The sequence below is a fragment of the Lissotriton vulgaris genome, chromosome 12 (genome assembly GCF_964263255.1).
Source record: "Lissotriton vulgaris chromosome 12, aLisVul1.2, whole genome shotgun sequence".
NCBI lineage: Eukaryota > Metazoa > Chordata > Amphibia > Caudata > Salamandridae > Lissotriton > Lissotriton vulgaris.
In genome coordinates, this window is record NC_141700.1 from 452,884,398 (window position 1) to 452,911,970 (window position 27,573).

The following is a 27,573-nucleotide window of genomic DNA, read 5'->3' on the forward strand; positions in this document are numbered from 1 at the left end:
TAGTTAACATTATTTGCACTTTGTGATCTGCATGGTACATGTTCTTTGCAGCAGGCACATTAACCCTCTGTGCCACCTTTCCAGGAGTCAACCCTTCCACTACACAAAACTCTGATCCCTCTCTAGGAAGAACATTAATCACCAAAGTTATCATGACATTTTTATTGTTGCTGAAAGTTGCTGGAGGCCAGGAAGGAGGCCGCATGTTTTTTTAAAACCATAATATATTTTCAAACACTATGCACCCACCCGAAATAGGTACCCAGTATTGTCACACTGTTCGCACCACCCTAACCTGCTCAAGGTTCATGTGACCTCAGTGACAGTCACTGTGACTGGATCTCTGTTGCTCTAGGGTGTGCTGCTTCCTAGGCCTGCCCGCAAGGCTGGAGGTGAACTTCAGTATGGATTGTGGTGGACAGGCCTTCAAGGTTAACCCACACTTGCCACTGCAAAGGTCCACCTGCTGGTGCTAAGACACCTGGGCTTCTAAGGTCTAGTAGGGCTTTCTAAGGTCTAGCATGGGAATGTGCTCCCTCAGGAGAGTGGTCTGGGGGACTGGTCATATAGGCTGAACCTGGCTTCCTGGATCCAAATTAGACAGCTCTGGCCATAGTGCCACATCCTCTCCCCCACTGAACACCATACTGCCCCACTGAGAAAAACTCACACTGCCTTAAGCTACAAACCAATTGTGCCTTGCTATAAACACCAGGATGTGACTTAATTCCAATTATGCATTTGATAAGAGTAACATGCTGCCTGAAGAAAAAAAGTAAAAGGAAACACTCATAGTGAGTGCAAGATTAAGTAAAGCATGTGAAATGTAAGCAGAAACAACACGGTTATCTTAACGATATTTCACTCACTATTCAGAAATCAGCAAGGGATTTTACCTTAAAAGTTAAGGACATGACTACAGGGCCCTGAAGGGAACCGTTTCGATGTCCATTGCTTATATCCTTAATAAACGTAAACAGTATGTTCTAAAAAGACCAGGAATGGTGCACTTCCCCACCTGGGGACAACAATGCTGTTCAAAGAAAGACGAGGAAAGGAAAGTAGCGCATCACTGCAAAGTCTGTAAAGTGAAGCTGATGTGTTTGGATGTGAATAAAACCAATCTGGCCACTTTGCAACCACCACTCTGGCTTGCTTTATTTAGTTATGTTTATTTTTCATATTTAAAACCTTTTATTTCTCTCCATCCAGAGGCACCCCTGTGGAATAGAAAAATGTCAGAAAAAGGGCATTTTCCGCAAGTGTTTTTCTTTTTTGGATCCATTTCACAGAGAAGCAACTAAATGAAAGAAGAAAAGAGAGGTTGTGAAACATTTCTTCAAGTCAAGGTTTTTAGTAAGTGAGGAGCAAGACTGAAAGAGAGGGAATAATAGTAAGGGGGGGGGGTGTCAGCTGCCAGCACAGAAAAGAAGAGGACATTGTCTGTGTCTTCTCTGGGCAGTAAGGAAGAGACAGAGTCCTTTCCCTTCTCTGCCCGTCCCCGATCGTCCACAAAATCAACCACACTCACACATGTTGCCCCCCTCAGAAGTATTCTCGAGCCTCATTGCGTTACAGCCTTAAGAAAAGAGGAAGAAGGAGAGGCATAGCGAGCATTGGAGAGGCGGAGCGAAGCGCACGCCCTTGTGCGCATCACCGCAAGCTCAAGGCCTCCACAAGCAAAAGCATGTGGTAGCATTTTCTGGAGCCACACACTAAATGTCTCGCAGAGCAGCGCATGCGCTGGCTCAGTGAGACCTAAAAAGTAGCTGGATTCAGTATTTCGCATATTTTGATTGATATATTTTGAGCTGCCAATGCCGATTGCTCATATTTTCTCAATATGTGGTGTGTCAGATGCTGGGTTCTTGTTCAAGTTAAAATTGTCACCACTGAATGACAACAGTTGATTCACTCTGAGCAATGGCTGCCAACCCTATGGATTTCATACTTCCAGGCAATGTAGCAGTAACTGGGTCTAGCATTCCAGAAAAATGAGCAGTAGGTATTTTTGCCTTACCATGCTTTTGTGCAAAACAAAGTGAGCCTCCCCCTTTTTCATGACAGAATAAATAAAACTCTATTGTAATCAGGCATTCCTAGATGGGTGTTGTACACAAAGGGTGTCATAGATACAAGAAGGCTTTCATGCATTCTCTATTCCAAGGTAACAGATCTATTACATCACTTTGAGTCATTCTCTGTAATAGTTTTGCAATGAAATACTTTAAAACACACGTTTGATACCATCAGCCTAAAAAACAGATCAGAGGAGGAGACCGAGAATCCTGATTACAACCTAGACAGGTTCTATAGAGTAAAAAGGCAGGTTTTTAGGCTTCTCCTAAATAACTTGCGATCCTTCCTCGATTTGCTATAAAGGGGCAATGAGTTCTGGGTTTTGGCTGTAACATAAGAGGGGGATCTACCACCCCATCTAGCCAGTGCTAATCTCAGAACTACAACAGTCTTGCTGACTGTTGAACAAAGGAGGAATCTAGGTATGTACCACTGAAATCTAGATCTTAAAGTTTTAGGGCGGAGTTGTGGAGTGCTTTATGTGCTAGGCATTGCATTTTGAACATGATGCTTTTTAGGTCTCGCTGAGTCAGCGCATGCGTTGCTCTGCGAGACATTTAGTCAGTAGCTTTTGGAAATGCTTCCAAAGGCTGTTGCCGGCCACCAGCTTTCGGTTATGTGCACAAGCGCGCATGCCTCGCAACGCCTCTGCAATCCACTCTGCTGCGCGCGCATCCCCCGCGTGCTGAGCACAGAGCGCGTCATCGCAATCACGTTCGCTTTCACCGTGATCGCTATGACTTTCGCGACCTCCCGGCGTTACTTTTACGGCCGCGCTGCCATGCTTGTTCCCCATGTTCTTTCCCTTTAAACTGCTTCTAGATGTCATGGCAACAAGAAGACTTCATAAATGAAATTGTTTCGATTATGCATTTATTTTGTCTTGGCATAATGAAAAGTGGTTTCTACAATTAATGGTGACTGTTTTATTTGCACACTTGTGTCGTTTTGTAAACCTTTTAACACATGCATATAGGAAATGTATATCAGCGTATAGAATTCAGGATAAGAAGCTGCGTGTGTTCCCCAGCAATGCTTGTTACTTCCTTCCATCACCTTTCGCTTGAGTTTGGCATCTGGCTGCTCGACTGTATCGAATGACCTGTTTCCGGCATCGCTCCCAGCTTTTGAGAGAAGCCACGCAGGCCCAGGCGGGCAGTGATAATCTGCGCTGGTTCGTGTTGGCTGTGCGCCAATGTGCTCTTTTGCTTGTTTGTTTGTCTGTGTTTCCATTAAACCCAGCCGGGGTGCCCGGAAAGAGCACGTCCTACAAAGCCAGTCTCTGCTGTACTGTAATGGCACTGTATGAGTGAGGCACAGAGGTTAATTTAAAGAGAATGGCTCAGACCCTGTAGCGTGACCCGCAGCAGGGCGCCAGCACTTCTAGAGTCAAGAGGCTCCCGGTTGCTTTCTATTTATTGCCACTGCTTTCAGCATCTCTTAGTTACTGGTAGCTGCCTCTTTAATGCATGTAAATGTCACGGTCAACACGAGTTCCCATCTACATGTCACACAAGCAGACGTGGCCAAGCCCACACACGGGTGGAATGGACTCTCACTGGGGTAAAGCTGTACCTCCAACGCATGTACATGTTCGGTGCCACATGCTCTTTGTATTTTTATATTACAGTGCTTTTCTTGTTACAACCACAGGAGCCCACAGGCTGTATAATCTGGAAAGCAGAAAAGCCCACAAATAATAGCAGCCTGGTAATGTGCAACTGCCACACCAGGGGAAGAGCACCACATTTAAAACTAGCATTGGCATAGCCAATAGGTCTCGCCTTTGGGACCTTATAAGTGTTTAACCATGCAACAGTTAATGTTGTTGCACCAAGGATATTGTGCTGCATAACTAAATACTTATAAGGTCCCAAAAGTTAGACCTATTGGCTATGCCAATGCTTGTTTACAGGGAGACTGTGAGGGGCAATGGGTGGTGCAGGCTGCAGTGGCCTCCCGACGTGCTCCCTGGCAGTTATGTTTTTTTGCAAATTAAGCACTGCACATTCCTGCTCCTGTTCAAAAGCATTGTGCATTGAGAAATACAGAGAAGAACATAATTGCATCCGATACTGCGCAAGCAGAGCTAGGATTTGAGTATTGTTTTGAAGAATAACCTGTTTATATTTGTTGTCTCAATAGCAGCTTCATTTTTATGCAGCCATACAGAATCATCTCGCTCTTTTAATATAGTGCGAACCTAAACTTTCCCTCTTTTCTGTCTATTACCAGGTTTTTTCTGAACAGTATCATCTCTGCTGCCATCAGCTCGCTGCTGGTTGCCATCGTTGCTTCGTATGTTTTCATCCAATACTACCTCAACCCCTCCATGCTGCGCACGGACGAGAGCTTTCAAGGTATGGTTGTGTCACACTGTGCCAGACACTAGCGCAGAACAACGCGATATGTGATGTGCAGTTCATATTCCTTTCAGAAGTGTCGCATTGTTTCATTTAGAGTCTTTCAATCTGCTACTAATGGAATCGCTGACATTCATCTATTTATTTGTCTTTTTGTAAAAGGCTGACCATCTACGAGGTGTGCGAAATAACTCAATGAAACAAGCATTGGAAATGCAATAGGTCTCGCATTAGGAAAGTTTGAGCTATTGGTATTGTAAATGACACTTTTTTTATTTATGTGTTGGTTTTGAAAGTAACAAAATTAATAGCTTTGTCAGTTACAATGTCAATAGTTTTAACTTTTGCAAATGTGACACCTATAGCATTTGTAATGCAATGTGTGTTGTATTTACGTGACTTAGATGTATTGATATTACAAATAACAATGGCTTTTAATTTTGTAAATAATTAATACTTAAATAAAAGTTATTGTAATTTACAATGGCAATAGCTTAAATGTTTGTAAATAACTTTTGTGAAGATTATGTTCAGTGTATTTTATTGTGACGAAAATCCAAGAACATTGCATTTGCACCTAAACACACACAGAGCCACACACATATAGATGTGGTGGTGGTGGTGGATCTGGGGGATATGGTGGTGGTGGATGTGGTGGTGGTGATGGTGGTGGTGGTGATGGTGGATGTGGTGGTGGTGGAGGTGGTGGATGTGGTGGTGATGTGGTGGATGTGGTGGTGGTGGAGGTGGTGGATGTGGTGGTGATGTGGTGGATGTGGTGGTGGTGGATGTGGTGGTGGTTGTGGATGTGGTGAAAGTGGTGGTGGATGTGGTGGTGGTGGTTGTGGATGTGGTGAAAGTGGTGGTGGATGTGGTGGTGGAAGTGATGGTGGATGTGGTGGTGGTGGATGCGGTGGTGAATGAGGTGGTGAATGAGGTGGTGGATGTGGTGGTGGTGGTGGTGGATGTGGTGGTGGTGGATGCGGTGGATGTGGTGGTGGTAGATGCGGTGGAAGTGGTGGATGCGGTGGAAGTGGTGGATGCGGTGGTGGTGGAAGTGGTGGTGGATGTGGTGGTGGTGGATGTGGTGGTGGTGGTGGTGGATGTGGTGGTGGATGTGGCGGTGGATGTCATGGTGGATGTGGAGGTGATGGTGGAGGTGGATGTGGTGGTGGTGGATGTGATGGTGGACGTGGTGGTGATGGTGGATGTGATGGATGTGGTGGTGATGGTGGATGTGGTGGTGGATGTGGTGGTGGATGCGGTGGATGTGGTGGTGGTGGATGCGGTGGATGCGGAGGTGGTGGTGGATGCAGTGGTGGTGGTAGTGGTGGATGGGGTGGTGGTTGTATTGGATGTGGTGGTGGATGTAGTGGTGGTGGGTGTGGTGGTGGTGGTGGATGCAGTGGTGGTGGATGTCATGGTGGATGTGGAGGTGATGGTGGATGTGGTGGAGGTGGAGGTGATGGTGGATGTGGTGGTGGTGGTGGATGTGATGGTGGATGTGGTGGTGATGGTGGATGCGGTTGTGGATGCGGTGGTGGATGCGGTGGTGGTGGATGCGGTGCATGCGGTGGTGGTGGTGGATGAGGTGGTGGTGGTGGATGAGGTGGTGATGGTGGATGTGGTGGTGGATGCGGTGGTGGTTGTGGTGGATGTGGTTGGATGTGGTGGTGGATGTGGCGGTGGTGGATGTGGTGGTGGATGTGGCGGTGGATGTCATGGTGGATGTGGAGGTGGTGGTGGATGTGGTGGTGGAGGTGGTGGTGGTGGTGGATGTGGTGGTGATGGTGGATGTGGTGGTGTATGCGGTGGATGTGGTGGTGGATGTGGTGGATGCGGTGGTGGATGCAGTGGTGGTGGTGGTAGTGGTGGATGGGGTGGTGGTGGTAGTGGATGTGGTGGTGGATGTAGTGGTGGTGGGTGTGGTGGTGGTGGTGGATGCGGTGGTGGTGGATGCGGTGGTGGATGTGGTGGTGGTGGATGTAATGGTGGATGTGGTGGTGATGGTGGATGTGGTGGTGGATGGTGGGTGTGGTGGTGGTGGTGGATGCGGTGGTGGTGGATGTAATGGTGGATGTGGTGGTGATGGTGGATGTGGTGGTGGATGCGGTGATGGTGGATGTGGTGGTGGTGGATGTGATGGTGGATGTGGTGGTGATGGTGGATGTGGTGGTGGATGCGGTGGTGGTGGATGCGGTGGATGTGGTGATGGTGGATGCGGTGGTGGATGGGGTGGTTGTGTATATTGTCTAGAAGCCTTGTATCAGCAGAGCTGGGCATTATTGACATAACAGCAGTGGCACACAGGTGGGTAACATGCACGTGACCTGGTGACCCTGGAGGCATGAGTGGTAGGACATTGTTACACCCCTACAGTGTGCGTCTGTGTGGTGTGTCCTGGTGCGTGTCTGTCCGTTTTCACGTGCATTTATTCTGGGAAGGTCTGTGTGTCTCTGTCAGTCTTTGTTAGAAAATGGTTGAAGGGACATCTGTTGTAGATGTGTTTGTGTGTTTGCGACTGTTTCCACGTGAATGCGTGCCTGCGGGTGTTTATCATCATCTGTGGGAGTCTCTTTGCAAAACGACATGTATGTTCGTGTGTATGTGTGCTCGCACGTGCCTGCGTTAATGTGAGTGCTATTGTGTGTAGTGTGTGTGTCTATATGCGTGCAAGTGTGTTTCTCTGTATGTGTCTGTGCGCGCACGTTTGCACCATTGTGTGCGTGTCCGTGGGCGTGTGTGCGCAGGTAACGGCTTGCTGTGCACACGTTACACACTAGAACAAGTGTTCCCCTGGAGTGTAAAATAAATATGTGTACACTCTTCGCAAATATCCGTCCCGTTTGTCCAAATGAAGCCCGCTATTCAGGTGTATTTTGGGAAAAGGCCGTTTCCTGGACACAGTCTGCAGACGTCTCCCAACAATAGCCCCTTTGCTTTAAAAGAAGACGATGACAGACGCGGGGCTCCCGGACACTTGAGGGCATTGCTGTGGGGAGGGGGGAGGAGAAATGCGACACGGCGGGCAGGGGAGGGGGCGGAGCGGGGAGAAGGTGTGAAAGCAGCAGGGGCCTTTGAAGTGAAGCTAAGATTCACTCCAAAGGTGTGGGAGGAGTGCGGCTGAGGGAACAGACGGCGATTTGGTGATGTGCACGCGCATTTTAGGTCAATGCGCTTGCGCATTGACCTAAAAGCCACGGGCACGGGCACAGCACCAAATCGCCCAGCCCAAACACCCCTGCTTCCTTACCCTACATTGATTTTAAGCCTGCACTTCAGACAGAATTTTTCTAAAGTATGCACATTAGCCCACTGAGCTACATTATTATCCACTGCATTGATGGGTCATGCTCAGGCAACTTGATGACTCACTGAGCAGTTTATGGTAAACTACTACTCGGCAAAGATGCATTCATGCCACTGATTAGGCTATGTACGAACTGAGTTGCAATCCGCCGCTTTAAGTTAACACATTCAGCTTTGTTCTTCTGAAGGACACGTGTTTAACTATCATCTTCCACAAACTCGGTCAACCAAGATAAAAACAAGAGATTAAAGCAGTTTGGCAGAACGTGAAAAGAGCAGCAGAGCTAAAACAACCGAACATCATCTGAATGAACACTTGCCGGTTGAATGGGCCTCTTGTTGTTTGGGTCTCTGCAAATGACTTCCTCCTTTCCTGGCACTTATTGTTTGCAATTATATCTTTCACTTGTGACAGCAGCTCCTGTTGCTTCACCTACGGCAGCAGCTCCTGTTCTAGAGACTGCCTCCAAATTGTCCAGGGTTGCCACTTTAGTGGTGGAAGAATGTTTTTTCTGGGTTGCACATGTGCCAGAAACAGATAAAACAATAGGCTTTGGAGTTGTGCAGAGCAAAAATGCTTTGATATTCACTTGTATTTTCAATAGGCATGGTGATGCACATAACATGGACCCTTTTGACGGGTGCGTCTACAGTGAAGTGTTTAGAGAGAATTACTTTGCGAACGTTCTGTTCCAGCTCGGAACTCGTATTTCAAAAAATATAAATAAATTTTTGCTCAACAGAAAACCGTGTGCATTGTTTGCGAGTGGCTGCGGGTTGATTTCTGGGGGTGGGGCTGGTGCATATAATTAAAGCTACATGGCACGGCACACTTGAAGTATTTAAGGCATGTCCTGTTCACGTTCGGAACTTGTATTAGTGGGGTCAAAGTTATTTCAACATTTATTAGATAAGTGAAATGTTCACTCGGGAATCATGAAAACAATTAAAGGAAAATAATATAAAAATATACTCGTGGCTATGTACGTTGGCTATCACTATTATAAAAGCGTGTTAGTAACTTAAGACTTTGTGTCCAAGTGGTCGCATGCCACGGCAATGCCGCCACGACCATTTCTAAAATGTACATTTTGACGCTACAAGTCACAAAATGGAACATACGGTTTGGGGAAGAGGTCTTGAAAGAGCCTGACGCAAGGTGAGGCACATAACATGGGGCCTCTTGACCGGTGTGTTTACAGTGAAGTGTTTAGAGACAATTGAAAGAGTTCTCCATCGCCAGCCTCGGCCAGACCCACACGGGAGGAGGAATGAGGGGCCATCACATGCCGGAATAGAAAGAAGCGCGAACGCCTATATGATAGCCCACAAAAATATTCAGTGAGTGAAATCACCTGGGAGAGAACCAGGCACCGAAAGGAGGGGCATTTACAACAAGCGCAGCAGCAAAGCCCCAAAAGTGAAACCATTTGTAACCTGACACAACACAGATGGCAGGCTGCGTGCGCTGCTGACTTAGGAGCTGGAGAACAGGGTTCCGATCCTCGGCGTGGGCTGCATTATTTACCTATTAAACAAGGATTGCCTTACAAGTAAAGGGACATGATAAAAACAAGCCAGCGCTGGAAGGAAGGAGAAATGCGAGTCACGGCCGGAGGCCGGCCGTGAAAACAATGCGAATTTATATATGATAACGCGCATGCTTTGAAGTGAAGCTTCACTTGTGTGTGAGAGGTGTGGGAGGAGTGCGGCTCGGCTGAGCCAGAGCGCACGCTGGGGGAAGCTTGTGGGGCAGAGCTGCTGGGGAACAGATGGCAGATGGCTGGCGATTTGATGCTGTGCACAAGCATTTCACGGGCACAACACCAAATCGCCAGCTAGTTAAACCTCTATTTAAGCCCCTTTATATCGAGCTCCCGCTCAATGCGCATGCGCGTTGAGATAGGTCGCTCGACCTAAAAATGAATACACAATTTCCTTAAACATGTGACCATGAACATAAATTTCATACAGGAAACTTCTTGGGGTATCGCAAATAAAAATTGGTCACGAGGTCAGACCTTGCGTTCAAAAGTCACGGAGTTACCAGCAAGGTGACTGGTTCCAAGAGAAAATGTCTCCCCAGTCCCCAGGCACGTTCTCTGTGTGAACATTATCTGCTCATAGCGTTTCCCAGGGCAAAGCTTGTGAAAATGTTATCACCTTGCATCTACTTCACAACAACAAAGGGGACTCTCAGGATTGGTTGTGCTTACTCTGTTTGGAATTATCTGGAACATGAGCCCCCAAACTGGCCGGGGATGTATTTAAAACCACTACCATCATACAATTACACAAGCATTGTAGTGCAATAGGTCTTGCGTTATTGGTGCTGTAAATGATAATGTCTTTCACCCATATGTTTTGGTTGGAGTGGAGTGGATGTATGTGGTGTGGAATAGAAATATGTGGGTTGGATTGTAATTGTTAGTTTGGTTGTGGTGTAGATTGGATCGGTGTAGTGCAATTATGCGGCATTGTGTGCAATGAAATTATGTGGCTAGTAATTATGATATTGAGTACTGGAATTATGTGTAGTGGAATTGTGTGTTTTGGAGTGTAATTAAGTGGAACGGTATGTTGTGGAGTGGTATGTAGTGGAGTTTAATTATGTGGTGTGCTGATGAACTTTGTGGCATGATGTGGAATTCTGTGGTGTGGATGTATGAGATGTTGTGTAATTATGTTGTTGAATGATGTGGTTTGTTGTTGAATTATGTGGTCTGGAATGGAAATGTATAGTGAAGAATTGTGTAGTGTGGAAGTGTGTGCCGATTGGTGTAAATATGCTGATTGAAATTATGTGGTAAAGTGTGGAGTGTATTTCTGTGGATTGTGCTACCAAGTTTGAAAATGATGAAACAATTATAAAGAAAGGCTATCTTTGAGATATGGGAGACTGAGAAGGGCTCTTCACATTCAGCGAGGTGGAGGATGGGGTATATATTGCATTATTACATCACTGTACATTGAAACTAAAACCTCAACGAAAAGTTAACAAGCGCATGAAGAGGTTTTTTGGGAGGTTGCAGCCTATAATTAGTTCCCTGTTTCTTCGTTAATGCTGGTTGATTGTGAAACTAGATGTGCTGCTTTATCTCGAGGTCATTTAACAGTTTTCCTCACACCCATTGGAAGTGCATGGATGTTGGCGATCTGTTTTTTCACAGCAAAGGTGTTTTTATGCTTTACATGAGCACCAGTTATGTTACACACGGACGGAATCCTTAAAGTATGCAAACCCTTGCCTGCTATTTGCACTTTCCAGAGTTTATCATAAAAACAAATTTCAGCACCCTTTCCCCTGCTGTGTGTTTTAATATCACTGCAATAAAGATAAGCCAACTAAAGCAGGTTTTGGAGAGGTGTTGTAATCCAACATACACCACAGGTATTTTAAACTAATGTAAATGGTATTATTTAATAGTAAAATGTACCATATACGTTCATCAAAGGAAGCATTTTAGATAAACTTAATATGCCTAAGCTACACAGTTCTGAAAATATTTGCTAATTTCACACTGCATTTTGCATTCGGTAAGTATGATCTGTGAGGTTTACCAAGTCTAGCTTTAACTCAACCACGCTGTATTGCTGGACTTGTAGTTTTGGCTTCCTTTGGTAGGCCCACCCCGCCTAGCCCAAATGGGAACAGTGCTGTACGTTGAAACATTGGTACTGAATGCAAGCTATCCATGGCTTGTGTCTGCTGGGCTTCAGTTTCCATTCCAGGAGGTGAGCCAGCCAAACTAGGGGCCTGACAAGTTGTCTACAGCAGCGCACTATGAGCTGCGAGGCTAGATAGGAAATTCCTGAAAAGGCTTGGGCAAAAAACTGAGCGTGCAGCCATTTTACTTAGTATGAAGGTTGCTTGACTCCTGCAGACAAACACACATTCCCTTTCGACAGAAGTTATAAGGTATTGTAATTAGCTTTTGTGATTATTCAAATAAACATTTGCCACACATCCAAGACCTTCCAGGGCAGGACGCCATCTGCTCATAGGGAAAACACGATTATGCAGCAGGCTGGTACCTCATAGGGCTGTGATCTAGTCACTCACGCCAGAACAGTTCCTCAAAAAGACTGTCAGGCTTGGGGCAGAGGCTTCAATCTGAAAGGCTGGTAGGGCCTTGAAGAAGTAAGTCACAGGTCCATGGCATTGAAAAGGCAGAAGCTTCTGGACGGAGTGAGTTAATCAGAGGAGGTTGCGGTTCATTTTTGTTTGCTTAGAAAATCCCCCCAGTTTGAGTCTCTCCGCGTTGGCTCTCTTTGTGTTAACAAAGAACAGAAATTTGGAACTAATGAAATGAAATGAACAATAGCGGGCAGATTGGAATCAATTACATTAAATAAACAATGTGAATTGTAAGGGAATCACAATGAATAACGACGATTATTTATGATCGTGTTTGCAAGTAAGCGACCTGAGCGAGCGTGGTGTAACTTACGAGCTGCCGACTTTGGGACTCGGGAACCGGGTTTGAGTCTTTGCATCCACTACCCCATGTGTACAAAAGAATGATGACGCTGGTTAGGAAGAAATGCCCAATGCCCTCATTAAAGACCGAGCAAGAATTAAAAGGAGGAGTCCCCTAAGGAACATATACATACCCACAGCGTAATGAAACTGTGGAAGTGAGGTATTGGGAGCACCAACCGATGAGGAGCCAGCAAAGAAGCGCGATGCATGATTAAAACAACTGTGTGCAGCAGGCCAGATTACACTCACCTATGGTTATTACATCAGGTCTTGCATGCACTTTGTAGGCTCAACCTAAAAAGGCAATTAACTAGGCTGAGATTTCCTGTGAAGTCATATTGGTTGGGGAGATTAAGATGCGACTTTGACCAGCTTTGAAAACTATGTAGGACAGCACCAGAAACATTAAGTTACGTCACATGTATTCATAAAAAATGCTGACACTAAGAAAACATTGGCTTCTCCCGATCTTCAGACTTTTGAATATACTACCCTGCAGTAAAGCTGTAGAGAGCTGTCTAAAGGCGCAATGCAGCCAACCAACAGCATGGTTTTTTAAATGCATCAAATTGGCCATCAGTGAACTGAGTCAAGAGAAGAGCTAACCCCTGAGCATGTTAAAAATAATTCATGGGATGCAGGGTCACTGGAATTATGTGGCAAGGGACGGCAACATTATGTGGCAGGGTTTACTAAATTAGGTGTCAAGAAAAGGCAAATTATGCAGTGGAATGCTGCATACTTTCTGATAGTATTAATTGATTCTTTGTTAACTTGTTAACACTGTCTGGGCATAAATTGCACCTCATTTAGTACCAGTTTAACACCCAAATATAGAAATAAGCAAAAGAAAGGTGACCAGTCAACCTTTGCAAGAGCCTCATACTGCAGGGCAATATGCATCACTGCGTTTTTAGTAATGTTTGAACCCTTTGCGCTAGAAGCAAATGCCTTTTTCTGGTAAAATCTGTAGATTTTGCGTTCGATGATTGATTATGGGGAAAAGGCGGCAAATCCATAACTATGCGAAAAATACCTCCGATGCACAATTACCTAATTTCTAGCTGCAGAAGTAGAAAGAGGTCATTAGGAAACAGTAGTCATGTATTATGCAGGGCTAGACAGTTTACAATATGAGTTCAGCAACGCTGTACAGTGGTTAATATGTCACAGTTGCAGAGCATCAGAAATGGGTAAATGACATATCAAAACAAAGGTGCACAGATGTAGGTTGAAATAGTGGCATCATAAAATCATGTGTGATCAAAGTTATCTTGGAACGTGGCTGGGTTATGAGGCACTGAAAAGTCGGGGGCAGGTAATGAAACCATACTCTAACAGGTTGCCTGTGTTGGCAAGGTAGCATAGTCAGGCATGAAAAAAATCTGAAGGCTTGCCCTTCCTCTGATGGGAACCACACCGGTTTAACCACCCAAAGTCAGTATTGAGGCAAAGTATAAGTATGCTATCAGCATTGTGACTGCCTCCAAATAATCTGAAGTATCACACAGAAAGCGCAAGTAATGAATATCTCATAAACACCTTCTTAAGCAGAGTGCAACACAATATGCATACACTTCTAGTCCTCCTAGTTATTTCTTACCTTTCTAACTATACTGTTCACCAGTGGTCTGACGATGAATGGACATCGAAAAAATACCTCATTGCCTACACAGCATTGGCTCAGACAGACCTTGCAGCTTCTCTTTTTATGGCATTTTAGGATCTGAGCGAAATGTCCCGATTCATGCCCTTATGTAGGTACAATTCACATTGCCCTTATATAGGCATAGAAATCATACCCATATTTAGACATAGCCCATGCAGCCCACCTCGAAACCGGTCCGGTCCTCGGATGCTTGATTCCGTTCTGGGAAGGACATGACTTTTGTAGTTCGGACTGGACTGTTCCCATGGGGCACAGGGTCAGAGCTGATTTGCATATCGCCATTGTCTAACCCAGGGTGGTGTGGAGTGCAAAAAAACGATGGATTTGGGCCCAGATCTTTGGACTGGGTTGAGTGTGTGACATTGACCCACATTCGGTCCATTACCTGTTGTGTTTGCATATTCCGCCCTAAGTGCGCTGGGGATGCCCAGACGTGGGTCCCAGGCACTCCACACCACTGGAGTCAAGCTAGCCGGGCTGATGAGAGGTGTTACCTCGAAACCGGTCTGGTCCTCGGATGCTTGATTCCGTTCTGGGAAGGACATGGCTTTTGTAGTTCGGACTGGACTGTTCCCATGGGGCACAGGGTCAGAGCTGATTTGCATATCGCCATTGTCTAACCCAGGGTGGTGTGAAGTGCAAAAAAACGATGGATTTGGGCCCAGATCTTTGGACTGGGGTGAGTGTGTGACATTGATCCACATTCGGTCCATCACCTGTTGTGTTTGCATATTCCGCCCTAAGTGCGCTGGGGATGCCCAGACGTGGGTCCCAGGCACTCCACACCACTGGAGTCAAGCTAGCCGGGCTGATGAGAGGTGTTACCTCGAAACCGGTCCGGTCCTCGGATGCTTGATTCCGTTCTGGGAAGGACATGGCTTTTGTAGTTCGGACTGGACTGTTCCCATGGGGCACAGGGTCAGAGCTGATTTGCATATCGCCATTGTCTAACCCAGGGTGGTGTGGAGTGCAAAAAAACAATGGATTTGGGCCCAGATCTTTGGACTGGGGTGAGTGTGTGACATTGATCCACATTCGGTCCATCACCTGTTGTGTTTGCATATTCCGCCCTAAGTGCGCTGGGGATGCCCAGACGTGGGTCCCAGGCACTCCACACCACTGGAGTCAAGCTAGCCGGGGTGATGAGAGGTGTTACCTCGAAACCGGTCCGGTCCTCGGATGCTTGATTCCGTTCTGGGAAGGACATGGCTTTTGTAGTTCGGACTGGACTGTTCCCATGGGGCACAGGGTCAGAGCTGATTTGCATATCGCCATTGTCTAACCCAGGGTGGTGTGGAGTGCAAAAAAACGATGGATTTGGGCCCAGATCTTTGGACTGGGGTGAGTGTGTGACATTGATCCACATTCGGTCCATCACCTGTTGTGTTTGCATATTCCGCCCTAAGTGCGCTGGGGATGCCCAGACGTGGGTACCAGGCACTCCACACCACTGGAGTCAAGCTAGCCGGGCTGATGAGAGGTGTTACCTCGAAACCGGTCCGGTCCTCGGATGCTTGATTCCGTTCTGGGAAGGACATGGCTTTTGTAGTACGGACTGGACTGTTCCCATGGGGCACAGGGTCAGAGCTGATTTGCATATCGCCATTGTCTAACCCAGGGTGGTGTGGAGTGCAAAAAAACGATGGATTTGGGCCCAGATCTTTGGACTGGGGTGAGTGTGTGACATTGATCCACATTCGGTCCATCACCTGTTGTGTTTGTCCAAATACAGGCATGGCTACTTCCACTCGTTCCAAAAAGCCACAACGATTTCTTGGAAAAACTCTGCTTCAGCAGTCAGGGACATTCCCTTGCTTGAAGATTGATTTTTCCAAGAACTCATAGAGATTTCAAAGAACTACCATTCCCTTGGGATTCTTTGATGACGTTATTATGCCCGACTTTACGTCAAACTAGACACCTTCAAGGTATAAATATACCTACACTTGCCCTAGCGCACACACGGTGGTTCGGGAGCAGTTTAACTATCTACTTGCCCGACACAGCTCGCTACAGCAAGTGCTGAAGGAAGCTGACCCTCCAGCTGACGCACTGATCGAGAAGCTGTCCTTTCTCTTGCTGAGAATCCAGCTCCAGTGTTTCCAAGCTCCCCTCGCGGGGTGTTGGGCAATCGAGTCCCGAGACAGAGATACCAGACCTCCTTCATTTTAAAACTAAGGTATGGAGCTGATTAGACCCTAAAGAGAAATCTTGAAAGATTCTTGGCAAAGAAACTAAACCTATGCTACACCACACTTACTTCTTCCCTACATTGGGGTAGGCGTATTTTAGAAGCACCAGTTGAGTACTTTTAGCCTTCGTTATTTATGTATGTATTTTTATATGGCTTAGAAACCATACAATGCTTTTACAGTATTATTTTATAATACTCTTTTCGCTGTACACATTATACTTTGCGGCCTGTATTAGGATTGTAACAGTTCTCTTTACTTACTTGAGAAAGAAGACTATTCAATAAATCCTTTTGTTGAAAACGCCGGTCTCTCTATTTCTCTACACCTTTGATGAAACGAATCATGCACGATTGACTGAGTAAAATATCTGTCTATTGTTTCCATGACTCTGAAGATACGTTTATTCTTGGGGAAACAAAGTTGTCATGTTTATGCAGTTGTCAGAAACTAATCCCTTCTTGTTTATTCGAGAAAGTTTCTAGTGACCTCTGAGCTAGCTAGCACACACAATTAAGTCTAATATATTCAATATAGACCTAGGAGATCTCAGTCCTACGTCAAATCTATAGGATATATTATTCCAATGCACAGAGCCTATTGGGAATATAGGAACTACACTACACTCCTTTGGCGTCAACTTTGTCAGCAATGTAGTAAATTGAAAACAACCATACTTTTGTAATTGGTGCTCTTGTAAAGCGCTCAAGTTCATGCTCTATAACATTGCTGTTGCGGCTGGCAAGAGTGAGATAGTGGAAAACAGGAACTTATTCACAGCTGCTGTTAAGAAACGCCACAGCAATATGAATATGTTCCAAGGACCACACAGTGTCTGCAGTGCATTCAAGAAACATATCGTGAGAGATGGGTGTGGGGGAGCGGCAAGCAGCTAGAATGGGGTGGCAAGCATCAACAGGCTCTCTCATGTAATGCGCCCATGGCTAATTGAAAAACAAAGCATCAATGAAATGTAATTGGTGCTCTTGTAAAGCGTTCGAGTTCACACTTTATAACACTACCAAAAAAAAAAAAAATAATAATACTAGAGAGGCATGGGGTAGGTAGGAGGTTAAATATGAAAGCATGGCAATCGGAAACAAAAGAAAAATGCTGATACGAAATGAAAAGATGCAAATGTTGCATTAGACGTCTTGTGAGATGGTGCCAGATGCTGTCCATGGGCCTGTGTTGGGCTAATGTCAGTCCCCATCATATCACCCAAGTCAACCCTTTTCACTGTGACGCTTTCATCCTTGCACACCTTTATTGCAGTAAGCACAGGTTTGATAAGAGCTCTGCAGGCTCTTCACTATAGGCTGAGTGAATCCACTCGGAGGAGCATGGCCAGATGATTTATCTGTAGTTTGATGTTTAGCGATATACGTATAGGAAGGTCATAATTGTATAAATATCTGTTCCTACTTCAAAACACAGTCCTAGATTTATTCACAGCTGCTGATACAAAACCTAATGGAAATAAAAATATGTGCCCACAGCCACACAATGTCTGCAGTGCTTATATGCAACATATTGTAGGATACAGGGGGTGGGGGATTTGCTGACAGCTTGGACGGGGTGACACGGATCCACAGGCTCTCTCATGTAATGTCCCCATGCCTAATTAAAAAATATATATAATGTAATTGGTGCTCTTGCAAAGTGCTCAATTTCGTGGTATATAACATTGCTGTTGTTGCGGCTGGCAAGAGTGAGAAAAAGAGGCCAACGGGAACTTATTCATAACTGCTGTTCCGAAACACCATGGAAATATGACTATGTACCCAGTACCGCACAGTGTCTGCAGCGGATTCAAGAAACATATTGTGGGAGACAGGGCGGGGAAGCAGCAAGCAGCTAGGACGGGGTGGCAAGCATCAACAGACTCTCTCATGTAATTTCCCATGCCTAATTAAAACATGCATTGGAAATGCAACAGGTCTCGCCTTTGATTAAGTTAAAGCCATTTGCTTTGCTAATGGTATTGTATAGCAAAGCAAAGCAAATGGCTTTTACTTAATAAAAGGCGAGACCTATTGCATTTTTAATGCTTGTTATTCATTGTATTAATTTTAATCACAGTTGCACTACACTGTTCTCGTGTTGATTAACTGGATTGTTTAAATAAAGTATGATTAAACGTGAAGCCTAATTCAATACATTAATGTGCTGCGGGAAACAGGCAAAACAAAAGTACACCAAAATGTGTAAACGAATAGACAGGAAACCTGGTACCCCAGTTGACAGACACAATGCCACTGCGCTTGGGTGATATCAGTCTTCACTTGCGAAACAACAATTGTGAGCAAAGACGAGACCCCAGTGCTCTCATCAATGCTACTCTGTCCCCGGCACTTAGAAAGTTTCTATTATCCTCTGATGTTCGGTAATGGCAAGATGGTTGGAATGAGTCGTTACTCTATCCCGGACTAGGCCGCAAACTGTTAGTACATGTCTCAACGCAGCAGCGTTAGCTGTATAGCTCATGCGCAGGTAAGCTGCCCACTTACTCTCCCCCATGCTCTCCCCCATGCTCATGACACTGGCTACAGTATCACTGTGCTTACCTGAAAGTCGTCCGAGAGAACCTATAACTGCGCTCCGCTGCTATCTTCTCAGCAGTAGTGAATGTGAAACACCAGAGAACCATGCTGCTACCATGTGGAAATAGATGGAGGACAACAAGGCAGTATCAACTTATGAAGAAGCAGCCTCCATATTGGAATAGCATTTACATTCTTGCCTATTACTAAATCCTAAGCATATCCGCTTATATAATTTTTCAATAATATTTATAAGAATCTTAGATTTACTATATTATATTACTTTAGTTCATTAAAAAAAATAACATAAATTTGCGTTATAGTGTCCAACCCCACTACACGCATATATTCCCTCGAAGAAAAATACATCAAACATATCCTAAAACATAAAGTGTATTTCAATTAGAATATCACTTGTCTCATTGTTTAACCACTTAAGTAATGCTGGTGCTCAAATTAATACCTGCCCTTTCTCATACAATTGCAAAAACCACAGTTTATGGACAGAATGCAGAACAATGTCTTGCATTCACCCCAGTACAAAGATCTGGGCCTAAATCCATCGTTTTTTGAACTCCACACCACCCTAGGTCAGACAATGGCTATATGCAAATCAGCCTTGACCCTGTGCCTCATGGGAACAGTCCAGCCCGAACTACCAAGCCATGTCTTTCCTAGACCGGAATCAAGCATCCAAGGACCGGTTTCTGGCTATCAGCCTTCTTCAGCCTGGATAGCTTGACTCCAGTGATGTGGAGAGCCTGGGACTGACGTCTGAGCATACCCAGCCCACTCGGGGTGAAAATTGCAAAAACCACAGTTGATGGACAGAATGTAGAACAATGTCTTACATTCACCTCAGTACAAAGATCTGGGCCTAAATCCATCGTTTTTTGCACTCCACACCACCCTAGGTCAGACAATGGCTATATGCAAATCAGCCTTGACCCTGTGCCTCATGGGAACAGTCCAGCCCGAACTACCAAGCCATGTCTTTCCTAGACCGGAATCAAGCATCCAAGGACCGGTTTCTGGCTATCAGCCTTCTTCAGCCTGGATAGCTTGACTCCAGTGGTGTGGAGAGCCTGGGACTCACGTCTGAGCATACCCAGCCCACTCGGGGTGAAAATTGCAAAAACCACAGTTGATGGACAGAATGTAGAACAATGTCTTACATTCACCCCAGTACAAAGATCTGGGCCTAAATCCATTGTTTTTGCAACTTTCTCATACAAGGCACGTAAATCCAGCTGACAATTTACTCACCTACAAGCGGCTGTGAAAGTGATCGCAAAAGCCAACCTAATTAAGAGCACATGCGATGAGGCATTTTCGTTGCTGTGACAACGAAAGCTTCGCAAGATGGCATCGGACTGTCTACAGTCCGTACGGACATGCGCAAGCTGTTTGCTATGGACAAATGGAAAGAGCAGCCATGTTTGTCAATGCAAACGCGTGCATGCAAGCGTTGGGGAGAATTGATAACAAAAGGTACTCACATAGCGAGAGCAGCCCATGCGCTGCTATCGCCAGGCGAGAACTAAAAAAACATGATGATCCGAAAGACCTAAAAGATTTATCCACAATATATTTCTCTGAAGCACAGCACCAGAACGAGGAAATTGTAGTACAAATACAAATGCTGATGCAGGTAGCTGAATAAAGAGTTAACCTTAAAAATGCAGATGCAATGTCAAAATGAACAAGCAGCAATCTTGGAGGGGTGGTGGTGGGCAAGCATTGTTGTGGGAGGGGTGAGTTGGTGGGGGGGGTGACACGGGGGAGAGTAGGTGATGAGTGAAGCTGAAGCCAATTGGAAAAAAGAACAATAAAAATGCTAATACTGAAAAATCAAGTGTTGCACAAAAAATGATGATCCAAAAACACAAAGAAAATTAGCCACAATATATTTCTCTGATGCACAGCACCAGAATTGGAGAATAAATACAAATGCCAATGCAAGTAGCAGAAGAAAGAGGGAACCGTAGAAATGTTGATGCAATGTCAAAATGAACAAGCAGCTTCCCCAGAGGGGTATGTTTGGGGGCTGGCAAGCATTGTGTGGGAGGGGGAAGGGAGTGGGGAGGATGACACAGGGAAAGTTAGTGATGGGTGAAGCTGAAATACCAAACACCGGCAATCAGCATGGCAAATTAAGAGGTCACCAACGTTTCATCAAGCCAGTGTACGAAGTAAACAAAACCGAGCCCTTAACCCGAGCAGAGGCAGGCCAACAAAAAAGTGCTCTCAAAGCATCCCAAAAAACCTAAAGAGTAAGAGCACATGTAACAGGGGCAGTCCTCATGAGAGGATACAAAAGTCCAAAAGGAGGGACTACTACACGTATTTACCAAACAATAGCCGGCATTTACAAAGGACAGTATGAGAAACCAATGAAAATGATGGGCGGTGCTTGAAGCCCATGTTGTAGATAAAGAATGTCCCAAAGGGACCGCGCATATGCGCTGTCTAGGCGAGACCTAAAAAGGGGAGTAAAGCTCTTCCGTGAATGAGGTTGAAAAAATGAAGGAATAAGATAATTAGAACTTTCAGATGCGTTCGTTAGCTAAGCTAAATATGTGTTTTTGGTAACTGTCACACAAAATGGATTTCAAAAAAGTTCTCCTTGTTGTACCTGTACCCTGTTGACAAGCTGACATTTTGAAGGGACTGGGCAAGCTAATAGAAAATTAAAACCTAGCTATTGGTGGCTGTCTTTGGCTAAAATTGAATGCCTTAATGAAAACGGATTCTATTTTTATGGTGCTTTTAAAGGATAGTTTTAAATTGTCTTAATCCTAACTTATATTTTTAAATATTAGTTTTTAATTGGATAAAGTGATTCCCATGTTTGAATTTTCTGATACTTGTGTAACCTGTGTATGTTAATAATCTGTACTCCCCAGTGCTGCTATTGATTATATTTTAGTGTATTGTAAATTTTTATAGGTGCTTTTATGGCTGAAATAGCCGCAAGTCTTTTGATGATGAAAATGAAAAAGAAAATACCATCAAAGAATTAATCTCAATAAAGACTGTTTTGGGCTTGTTTTCTTGCTTTTGCGAAGAGCTTTAGCCAAGTTTCCTGTCCCATGACTGTTTCTTTATTCCAGTCAGGTCAGATCAGACCAGTCTCAACCTTGTTTCTGAGCTAGGCTAATTTCGTATGCCTTATGTCCTCTACCAGGTCATGCTTTAAGGATTTGTGATAATGGTGTTGCGATGTGTTGTTCCTTAGTCAGGGATCAGGGAAAATGCATTTGTTTGGATGGGAGAGCATGTCTGCTTGCAGCAATTATGGTTGCTACATTCAGGCTTGGAGAGAATTAAATAGTCTCTTGATTCCTTTCCTTTGTGTGTTGTAGATTGTGAGAGTTTTGTTTGTGTGTTGCAAATTGAATAGTTTTCCCTAGGTGTTCGTGACCTGTTCTCAAATGTTATGCAGCACTTCCTGAAATCTGTTTCCTCTTCTCTACTAAGCAGCTCAGTTTCTCATTAGATGAACAGTACACAATCAGTTGAGCCTTTGTAGAATTATGGTTTCAGTATTCAGAGCTATATCTCTTGTTTTGCCTACTGCAGATGTATGCTCCGTTTTCCTGAGAGTCTGTGAAATTTCTGATTGTCATCTTCATATTCTGTACTGAATGATCAGTTTAGATTTTGCAATGATGTTTCCAAACTCCCCGAGATTCAGCTTTCATTTATCTCTATTTTTATAGCTTGCTGTTTTCTGAAATTGAGGCAGCTATGGCTGTAATCCCTTTTAAGGTCTACTCTCAAAGTGCATCTATTCTTTCATGCTGCTGGCCTTCATTGACCATCTTAGGTTTAAGATTCATGACAGTTGCGACTCTTCTGAGGTGTCTAGGAGGTAGTGGTATTGGAGAGTATTCCCTCATAAAACATTCAAAGTAAAGCAGACCTGGCATGCAAGCGTGCTCTGGAATGCAGCAACTGTGTAGCTTCTAACGTGTTTATCATTCTGTGCAGCAGTACTGTGGCAACAATGGCATCCAGGTAATTTGACTTTAGACTAGTTTCTTTCACTTCTACGAAGGAGATACAGAGGAGAGCTGAAACTGAGGAGCAGGGGAATAAGTATTAGAATAAAAAGAAGTTGAAGGGTGCTCTTGAACTTTCCAAAAGAGCAGATGATGTCCAGAGACCCCACTTCAAGAAATCTTAGGCCGAGCTCTTCAAAAGCAATAATATGTGGCATACCTTGCGTCTAGCTACTGTTTGCCCTGTTAATCTAATGGACATAATAGGGGGAACTGCTGTTCACTTCAGTACCAAAAACCATGTGCCTTGGTATCAATGCAGCAGCGGTTGCGGAGTGGCAGGCAACACGTTACAACTTCCCACTGAAAGGTCAGAAAAATGCTGCATGGCCCAGCACTCAGATGCTTCAGTCAGCAGTAGTGCTCACCCCTGACCTTCAGAGAAAGCCATTACTACAACTGACGCAATCTACTATCCCTGACCCTGAAGATCATGGTTTCATTCTTATAAGAAATAACATTGCAATGAGAAAATCTGAATTGCACATTGGACCGCACCGCTATCTGAGAGAGGTGAATTCCTCATTTCCAATACTAAACAAAAGCTGCCCAGAGCACTAAGCAGCAGGCTATGGTTATTCATCTGTAGAGAGGAGAACCAGTGGAAAGGAAACAAGGTCACAGAGATCATGCCACATTTTTAGATCTCCGAAGCACGAAATTTCACACTCCAGACCCATTGGATGTGTGCCGCATGATTGTTGGATTTGAAATGAGCCTTGCTCTCCAAAAGAAAGTTCCCTTCCCTGTTTGACTTGAGCATCTGTAATATCCGTTTTCTTACTTCACATTTATTTTTTACAGCACTGTGTTAATTAATGATTCGTCTTCTTGGTGGCTTAGATTCTCATTGAGCGCAGTAAAATAAAGTTTAGAGCAGTTTTTCATTAGATGTCGTTCATAGGGGAGGGGTGACTTCATCTGGCCCAAATTCTTCAACGTCATGCCTGTAGGGCGGGGCCTCTCCCAATTGTAGTGGAGGAGGGGTGGCTTGTGTGATATTCCAGTGAGAATTAAGGCGTGGGTTTCCCTTGTGCAGGTAATGTAGAGGGCTTAAATCTTATGGATCACCAACCATAGCTTTTCTGTTGTGATAATGTTATAAGTCTGGGAGTCCCAACCGACCTCTCGATGATGACTGTTCTTGCATCCTTCCATTCAATTTATGTGAAAATGAATACATTGTTTATGTCTCCTTCATGCCTTCATTTGAAGTGTTATATTTTCTGATCTAGACTCTACTACTACTAGTGTTCTCTTACCTTGCTATACCATATATCCTTTTCCTTGAGTCTTGTTTGTCCTTTTCTCTTGCTTTTCACGATTTTACAGATTTATTTTTTATATTGTCTTGGTATCTTAAATGTTCTTGTGCTACGATAACAAATGATGGACGGAATGCTGAATAAATCATACATTCACCCCCAGTCAAGAGATCTGGATTAAAACCATTGTTCTGTTGCTCACCATGCCACCCCAGTTTAGACCCAGCCATATGCAAATCAGTCTTGACCCTGTGCCTCATGGGAACAGTCCAGACCGAACTGCCAAGCCATGTCCTCCCTGGATGGATTTATTCAGCATTCCGTCCATCATTTGCTTGCCTATCACTTCTAATGGATACATCTGCCTGTGGATTCCTCACCTTATGAATATCCCCTGCACCAGTATTCAGCTGAAACTTTTTCCTAGCTCTCCACGCCGACGAGGTGGTCACAATGCCCTGGCTCCGCACCTGGCTCCACACGACGTCACCGGAGCCAGAAGAGGACCACGTCCGCGTGATGACGTCAGTTTCCTTTTTTCTGCGCTGTCTACGCTAACGGTTTTTCCGGGACTCTCCATACTTTCGACTTGATACTTTGTAATTTTCATTGTATCTTTCTGTGTTTTTGACATGTCTGCCCAGAGGAAGTTGGGCTTTAAGCCCTGTAAGGAGTGTCTGGGTTATATGTCAATCACTAACCCTCATCTGGCCCGGGGCCAGGGTTCAATTCCCGCCTCGGCGGCTCTTGGACTCAATCTCCCCGGACCTGATAATTCTCGCCTCGGTGCCTAGTCTAATCATGGGTCCCACTCTGTGACTCTGGGCAATAGCTTGCTTAATCTCCACAACGGCCCCAGCAGCGCTTGGATGCCTGGCTTCACCTTGGGGGTGCCCAGGAGTGGACATCTCACAGGAAAGCCAGGAAGGGTTTCACAGCGGTATGAATACAGCGCTACTAGACCTCTGGGTAGAAGGCGCTATATAAAATACAAACACATTTACATTTACATGAGGACTTTCTGTGGTGTTTGTCTTCAGATCACAACGTCAAGGGCTGTTCTTCCTGCAGAAAGATGAACCAGAAGGCTCTGAAGGAGCAGGAAGCCAAGTTGTATTTGGCTAAGGTGAGAAAAGAAAAAAGGGGTCGTAAACGATCAAAGTCGAGGTTGTCGACGTCGCATGACTCCCAAGAGAAGTTCAAGATGTTGACGCTTGCTCAGGTCTTGTCAGCCCTCGACCCGGAAGACTGGTTGATAGCGTTGGACTTGAGGACCCTTATTTTCACATCACCGCGCTGTCGGCCCACCGGTGTTACCTGCTGTTCACCGTTGGCTACGAGCATTTTCAGTTCACCGTGCTCCCGTTTAGCCTTACCAGCGCCCCCTGGGTGTTCACGAAAGTGATGGCTGTGGTCGCAGCTCATCTGCCCAGATCAGGGGTTTCAGTCTTCCCCTATCTCGATGACTGGCTGTTGAAGGCGGGCTTGCTCGGGGCAGTCGTCTCCCACCTCCAGACTACAGTCGACCTCCTGCATTCGGTGGGGTTTTCTATCAATGTGCCGAAGTCACACTTGATTCCCTCTCAAAAGCTCCTCTTCAATGGAGCGGTTCTGGACACAAAGCGGTTTTGGGTCTATCCTCCCGAACAGCGAGTCTGGGATATTCAGGCTATGATTCCGATCTTTCAGCCTCTACCCCGGGTTTCAGTCAGAATGACCCTGAGGCTGCTGGGCCCCATGCATCCTGCTGGTCGAGCATGCCAGGTGGCATATGCGGGCTCTGCAGTGGCACCTGAAGTTCCAGTGGGCGCAGCATCAGGGGAATCTGTCGGATTGTGTCCCGATCTCGGAGGGCACTGCACGACAATTGCAGTGGTGGCTCACGAACCAGGACTGGGTCATTGGCAGATCCCTTTCACGGTGGTGACGGATGCGTCTCTTCTGGGATGGGGCGGCCACATGGTGGAGGCGGAGATCAAAGGCCTCTGGCGGAGTCAGGCCTCCACATCAACCTTCTGGAGCTTTGGGCGATTTGTCTTGCGCTAAAAGCATTCCTTCCCTCTGTCCGAGAAAGAGTAGTGCAGGTGTTCACAGACAACACCACCGTCATATGGTACTGCAACAAACAGGGCGGGGTGGGGTCGTAGACCCTATGTCAGAAGGCTGTCCACCTCTGGACATGGCTGGAACATCAGGGCATATCCCTGGTGGTTCAACACCTGGCAGGTTCCCCTGAACACCAGGGCAGACAAACTCAGGTGCATAATGGATCACAAATGGCATCTTCACTCTGAGGTGGTGCAAGGTCTCTTCATCAGTGGGGAGAGCCTTGGTTAGATCTATTCACCACCGAAGAGAACTCACAATGTCAGCTATTCTGCGTGTTGGAATTTCTGTCGCGAGTGGAGTTGCGGTCTGGTGTACGCCTTTCCGCCTATACCACTTCTGCCCAGAGTGCTGAAGAAGATCAGGCACGACTGGGCCCAAGTCATTCTTGTGGCTCCGGATTGGGCACGAAGAGTCGGTATCCCGAGCTGCTCAACATGGACATCGATCCTCCGATCCGACTGCCTCTTTGGAAGGATCTTCTGTCGCAGCAGGGGATGAGCCAAGTAGGAGCTCTATCCAGGAGCTCCTTGTGTTCGGGATAACCTAAATGGTTTAAATGCCTAGTATAACCCCGCCATACACCCACCACCCACGGACCGCCGACTGTCGGATAGGAAGAGAATAGAAGGGTTAACCTACCGACACGACTTCGCCTCGCAAACAAGCCGATGTGACTGCTACTCGCAAGCAACAGACCGGAGCAGACTCGGAGTACGTCGCCGGTTCACCGTACCTGACAAAGTGAAGGAAGCGGGGCTGCACGGGAGCTGCATGGAAGATGCTCGGGGTCATCTGGAGAAGATACGAGTCGTTCTGGATGTTTGGACCGGGCCATCACAGCGGGACTCGGCCGAGGGCACGGGACAGAGGTGAGTGTCCAGATCCTCTGCCCGCAACGCCCCCAGGCTGTCGGTGCCACCAGGCGTCTACGCCATCACCACTGTACTGCGCTTTCCGTACTACTTGCGGGACTAGCTTTACTAATTGCGGGAATCTTAGCTCGGGCGGGGTGCGAGCACGGAGAGGGGAGAGCCCAAGAGTGGGAAGCGAGACGGATGCTCGCAGGACCGCCGCATGGACTACCTGAGGTCACGGAGCCGGAGTGCACCACGGCACCGCTGAAACGGCTGTAATGTGAATGTTCAGACTTAATTTACACGAGAGAACCCTGGGAAGATACAAAGAAAGATGTCTTCAGGCTGCAGCTCCCACATCATCACCGTCCAGGACACCACGACTACCTGAGGCTGGAGGGAGAATACGCTAGGCCGCTAGGAGCCACACAGATAAGGAACAATAAAAAGCATAATAAGCAAAGAGGAGAAAATTGGGGGAGTCAGGGCACGGCCTGCCTGACCTTAAAATGGCAGCCGCTGCTGACATCAATGTCCTTAGTGAGCAGATACAGCAATCCACACTTAAATATTAATGAAACAGCTAGCTACATCTCATACATACTGCTAGCTACAGACACTAGCTAAGCCCTACAGACTAGGG

General features: G+C 45.8%; 1 protein-coding gene across 1 annotated transcript in view; it reads left to right on the forward strand.

The window, feature by feature from the left end:
• Positions 1 to 4,312: 4,312 nt before the first annotated feature.
• LOC147676766 (palmitoyltransferase ZDHHC1-like) overlaps positions 4,313 to 27,573 on the forward strand; it is a 452,133-nt gene continuing 428,872 nt past the window's right edge. The window contains exon 1 of the mRNA XM_086945205.1: positions 4,313 to 4,439. Coding sequence (XP_086801331.1) covers positions 4,412 to 4,439 — 28 coding nt within the window. The 5' untranslated portion in view covers positions 4,313 to 4,411. The remainder of the gene's footprint in view (positions 4,440 to 27,573) is intronic.